General features: G+C 39.6%; 1 protein-coding gene across 1 annotated transcript; it reads right to left on the reverse strand.

Moving 5' to 3' along the window:
- Nucleotides 1-5,082: 5,082 nt before the first annotated feature.
- LOC103480353 (olfactory receptor 4D6-like) lies at nt 5,083-6,014 on the reverse strand. The gene has a single exon (XM_008435251.1). It carries the CDS (start codon nt 5,998-6,000, stop codon nt 5,083-5,085), a length of 918 nt encoding a protein of 305 aa, XP_008433473.1. The 5' UTR covers nt 6,001-6,014.

A 6,014-nucleotide genomic window follows, 5' to 3' on the forward strand; every position in this document is an offset into this window, starting at 1 on the left:
TGTGTTTGTCTTTCAAAATACTCTGGAGTGTTCAAGGTGAAAAGATTCAGTCCAGAGGAGAAATAATGTTGTGTTCTCGTCATTCGCCGGATTAAAACTGAAGAGTTTGTCGTGGGTTGGTTTTATCTCTCGCTGGATCTCAACGTTGGGGACTTGCAGCTCTGAAGGGCGTATGTCATAATGTTTCAAACTCAACATCAGCCACGTGTGAAGTAATGATTTATGTTGACTAAAAAAGTGTTAACATCATGAGTTAAAATGACACAGCACATTTTTTTAATGCAAGTTCTAAATTAGATGGTCTTTTGTAATTTTATATAAAAAAATGATGTAGCTGGTCAGTAAACTATCTGGAATTAAGATGAGGCTATAGCTAGCATCAATCTCTTTAATAGCAAAATGGCACATGTAGTGCCACCAAAATGAAAAGTTAAAAATTGTCAAGGAGTTCAAGGTATTCAGAGAAGACAGCAAGTAGTAATAATCATACATTTTATTCACAATCGCCTTTCACCTTTTTATAAAACTAAAGGTCACTTTATGAATTGAACAAGAAAATATTTATGGAAGTCCTGTGGGAAACAGAGCTGGCTTGCGATCTTCTTGCAGTCCAGAAGTTGACAGTTCCTTTCCCACTTCAGTCACAGAAAGCCAACTACCAATTTGCTTATCAGAATAATGAAGCGAGTGCCTTTGCATAAGTAGCGTAAAGTGCTTCCAATGGGTGGTATGACTACAAAGCGTCCAAAATTATGTCTTTTAATCATTTTAAAGTTATTATTCATCAATACTAATAATTGTAATAAAATAGTGGGAGAGGTGATTCTTAGTGCTACAACCTTTCTTTTTGTATAAATTATGTCAGGAATCTGGGGTGTGTGTGGTAGTTTTTCCCTGCTGGAGCTACATGTGTCCACCAGAGGGCATAATTGAGTCCTGGAGCTGGAGGTTTCCTCCAGTGGGCGGAGCCTATAGTTTGCTTCTGCGCATGCCCAATACTGGATCTGTTTTTGGCATGGCGACTGTGATGCCCCCTCCACTTTGCATGGAGGAATTTGTCTCTTTATATTGTTTGTTTTTCAAGGCAGGCCGGAAGTAATGTACTTTAGGATCCGTTTGGGCTTCCGGGTTTCCTGGCTATATAAGAGCCGGGTTTCTCTTTCTGAGGAAGGCTGGTGGAGCGGTGAGCTGCCTTATCCACCCAGCTCCATTTGTTAGATGGGCTCTTGTCCGTATTGTTTCCCACTCTGACTTTGTTTGACGTTTTCTGCTACAGGATCCCCCTGTGTGGGCCATCTACTACTGGTGAGGGCCGTTGCCTCAGCGGCTGCCTATTTATGCGTCTTTGTTTTTCTTTTTCTGTTTTGTGCTCAATAAAGAGCATAATCATTATGGAGTCCGTGTCTCCCTGATTTTTGTTGCAGCTCAGCAAGCCGGGTTGTAATAGCGACAAAAACCTGGGTCTGAGGTTTGTTGGTTTTCTTAGTTTTCCATTGAGCATTGCGCAATTTTATGGTTGATGGAAATGCAATTGGGCTTTTCAGGGGCATCATGACCCTTGTAGGGTCACCCAAGTAACCTAATAATGACTAAAACCAACGGACAGTGTTCCCTCGCTAGGGGCCACACTCTAGTACCAGGCCTGGAGGAGGGGCATGCTGGCGAGTGCATGGCTTTCAGTCATGGAGCCTGAAGAGGAGACGTGGGTCCCACCTGATGGGCTCACCACCTGTCAAAGAGGCCAAAAACGTTGGGTGGAATGTACGATTTCCAAAGACGGGACCTTGGTGGCCTGATCCTTGGCTACAGAAGCTGGTGAAAATTATACATCGCAGTCACGTATGTTTTTATTTCCATTTTTATCGTACAGAGAGTTGACATTTAATATCAGGACAAAGTGTACACAGCCAAAGGATTGAACGATTATAGAGAGATGTCTGCTGCTTTGTGATGGAGCTAAAAACTTTGTTAAAGGGTTAATAGGGGAGCCATGTTGTGATGACTTCCTGACAGGGGAGTTTCAAAAAGAGCAGGAGATTCTTAAAGAAACAGAGACCCAACGTCCAGGTGTTAAATTATGAGGTCAACTTTTTTTAAAGTCATATTTAATATACATAGTATTGCTTAAGTTAACATGTGGTTCTGCTACAAAATGGCACCGTGTACCTAGAAAACACATGACATCACCCCTTTAAGTGAATCGGAGGTGAGGGTCGTTTTGCGATCTAAAACTTGTGGATTCAATTCCAACTCCAGTCACACATCGATACCTGGAGTGTTGTTTTGATTCTTTCATGTATGTTTGAGAAATCCTTTAATCTCCCATGGCAACCATTCAGCTGCTCAAACACCTGGGGGAACCAACCCCCACCTTTGAGGATGTAACTCCTTCTCAGAGCTGCATCAATGTGCTTCTGGACCAGACAGAAACACATAAACCAAACTATCGCTTTAGAAATGTAAAACTAAACCACAGCAACACAAGAGGTCGTTTAACTCATCAGGTCCAGACTCAGCAGTTTATCTACATCTCAAGGATAAAGGGCAAACCTTTGAAGACAATAATGTGCAACAACCTAAAAACACAGTGAACAGGAGATGGGATCATATTGGACTTCCTTAACATCTACAGTGTAGACTTGACTCGTCCTGGTAGGATTGTCCGTGTAAGTGACACACACAGGAAACTCAGGTTCATGTGACCCTGATGGCCCCGTTTTTGACTTCTACTGCCTTATTAGTGTGATTTTCTGATTAGAACTTATAAGCTCAATATTACCAACCTAAGTTTCAGAAGAAGCCTTCAAGATGAGTTTTTAGATACAGTTTGCCTTGTCAGTATAATCATAAATGATCACAGCATAAGAACATGCAGCAATAATCAAATGTGCCACCTTTAGAAAAAAGGACTCAACTACGCCCTCTGGTGGACACATGTAGCTCCAGAAGGGAAAAACTACCACACACAAACACTCCAGATTCCTGACATAATTTATACAAAAAGAAAGGTTGTAGCACTAAGAATCACCTCTCCCACTATTTTATTACATTCATTAGTATTGATAAATAATAACTTTAAAATGATTAAAAGACATAATTTTATATTGGACGTTTTGTAGTCATTGAAAGCACTTTACGCTACTTACGCAAAGGCACTCGCTTCTTTATACCGATAAGCGAATTGGTAGTTAGCTTTCTGTGACTGAAGTGGGAAGAGAACTGTCAACTTCTGTAATAACCACTGATAGACATCAAAACCAGTATTTCCACATTTTTATACAAAAGAGCAGTATACATAACAAGCATTCTGTTTCAAAGACGAGCATCTGAAAATAATAAATTAAAGCACAGGTCCCATTAAACTTTGGTAGAACAAAACAATCTCTTCAGATCCTTAAGACATTTCCTTCATTTTGAGTCCGTATATTATGGGATAAAGCAGCGGATGATACAGAAACAACTGCAGCGTCATCACGAAGCGTGCAGCTTTTGGAAAATCAGAGTTCAGTCGAACTATGATTACATCATAGCACCCAAATAGAAGAAACTGATCAGGACCAACAAGTGTGGAACGTAGTAGCGTAGCTCCAATGTCGTCGGGGGGCTCATGAAGTCCTCCTCCTCCTACTAAAGTCGTGTTGGCGGCGGTTGGATGGTCTGACCCGCAGCCTGCGCATAACCTGTGTCCATCCATGGTCCTCCATGTCATCTTCTTTGTAGCGCTGCATTGTTAGCCGAACAGATGAACCTGGAGTGGGAAGTTATTTAATAAAAAAAACTAAACTCAAACTGGTTTTTAGTATAAGAAATAAAATCTCTGTCTGCTCTGGATGGAATGCAAATGAAAAACAACCACTTAATGCTCAGGGCAAGTAAGATGATGAGTAAACCTGAGCACCAACTCCTTCAGGTTGGAAGTCCTTGATGGCAACACCCTAATCTTTACCCCTCCACTTTTCTCCATTAGCCGTGATGCTTTGACCGGACCGTTCTGTAACATCAATATTAACTAGTCAGAAAACTGATGGTGGCAAAACATAAAAGTGATTCTAAATCTGAATATGATGGCATAAATAAATTTTGGACCAACTGTAAATGGTCTATGTGGTTATTGAATTATTTCAGTATTGTTTATTTATTTATTGATTTACAGAAATTGGGTTTAATGGCAAAATTCAAGATTAATTTAAAATTCAATTCCAATTCATCTTTTTGCTTGTGTGCATTGATGAAGGCAGTTGTAGGTGGACTGCTTCTGCTTTTGACCGAATTACACTTTATCTCACTCTCACTTTGTACATAATTATTACAGATGGTTATGTCAAACATGATGAGGAATTTCCTCCCATTGTTCCTGTTTCATGTACTTTTTAAACCTAAGGTTATTTTCTGCCAAATACATGAACATCTAATGAACTTTCCCTGACCACTTCATGTACATATTTTATTTTGGCAGCTCCACAAACCTGAACATTACATTGTTGCAAATCATAAACAACTTCAGGCCTTCATTTTAATAACTGACTCACCTGGTTTGAGATTCATGTCATAAATTTTCAGATCTTCTCACATAACAAATAGCAACATTAAATAGACATGGAGCTAAAAGTCAGACACAAATGTGATTTTTTTATTTACAATATCTTCAGAACAGAATGCAAATATAATCAAATTTCCTTCTGTTTCTGTTTGGGAACTTCAGTATTTATATGCACACGTTCTTGTTTAATTACAGAAGAACCTGTAGCGCATGAATCCTCAGTATTACCCTGTCATCATGACGTTTGTGGACTGGTTTGAAAGAAGAGCTTTAGAAACATATTCCTGTAATTGTCCGAATAATAATGAGTTTCCAGAGCATGAGAACGAAGAAATAAGTGACTAAACGTGTCACTTTTAGAAACGAGTCATATTGTAAACGCAGCAGCAAACATAAACAACTCTGTGTATCTTCAGATATCTGTAAAACGTTTTTCCATGTCGCACAGAATAATTTGGAGGGAATAGCCGAGTAAATATGGCTCAAAMGTTTTGGTCTCACAGAGAACAGTGTGTTTTTAACAAATGAAAGCAAAGACACAATTATAATTTGTTAGAACAAAATAACCTCTTCAGATGCTTAGAAATTTCCTTCATTTTGAGCCCGTATATTATGGGATTAAGCAGCGGATGATACAGAAACAACTGCAGAGTCATCACGAAGCGTGCAGCTTTTGGAAGATCAGACTCGACTCGAGCTATGATTACATCATACACACACAGATACGAAAAGCTGATCAGAACCAACAAGTGAGGAACGCAGGTCTCAGCCGCCTTTCTCTGAAATGTTTTATTACTTTGATAAGCCATTACAAAAATCTTTGCATATGTAAAAACGGTGAAAAGCATCGGGAGCACTGCAACGTCTAATAAAACAGCAAGCCCAACTATCGTAGCCGTTCTTGATCTAACACAGTGAACTGTGTAAATGGCGTTGCAAAATATTCCCTCCAAATTAAGGTTGCATATCTTCGTTTTAGCACACAGCACTGCTTGAACTGCAAGCTGACACGGAGGGAAAAGCCAAGCAAAAACCAGGAGACATTTCACTGTAGTTTTCCTCATGATGGTTGGATATCTCAGAGGTTTACATATTGACACGTATCTATCAAAAGCCATGACTGCTAACAGTAAGAACTCTGATCCACCTACAGAATAAAACATAAAAAACTGAAAGACACAACCAGAGTACAGTATGACCTGCTTATCAGAGAGGAAGTCGGTCAAAAGCTTTGGGTAAAACGTGGAGCTGTAAATAACGCAGTTAAACAATAAAGCACCAATGAAGATGTACATCGGCTCATGGAGGTTTTTGTGAGTCCAGATCAAGTACACGATGGTGGCGTTGCTGCAAACTATCGAGACGTAAACTAAAAACATAACCGTGAAATACAGATATCTGTATTTCTCCATTTCGACGTATCCACGAAGAGTTATGTGGGTGTCATTTAACTCATCCATAAATGTGTTCGTTC

The sequence above is a fragment of the Poecilia reticulata genome, linkage group LG2, assembly GCF_000633615.1.
Source record: "Poecilia reticulata strain Guanapo linkage group LG2, Guppy_female_1.0+MT, whole genome shotgun sequence".
In the NCBI taxonomy this organism is placed as follows: Eukaryota; Metazoa; Chordata; class Actinopteri; order Cyprinodontiformes; family Poeciliidae; genus Poecilia; species Poecilia reticulata.

What these genes read in the sequence shown, in the direction of transcription:
- LOC103480353 (XM_008435251.1), bottom strand. Translation starts at nt 6,000, where the DNA reads ATGGATGAGTTAAATGACACCCACATAACTCTTCGTGGATACGTCGAA.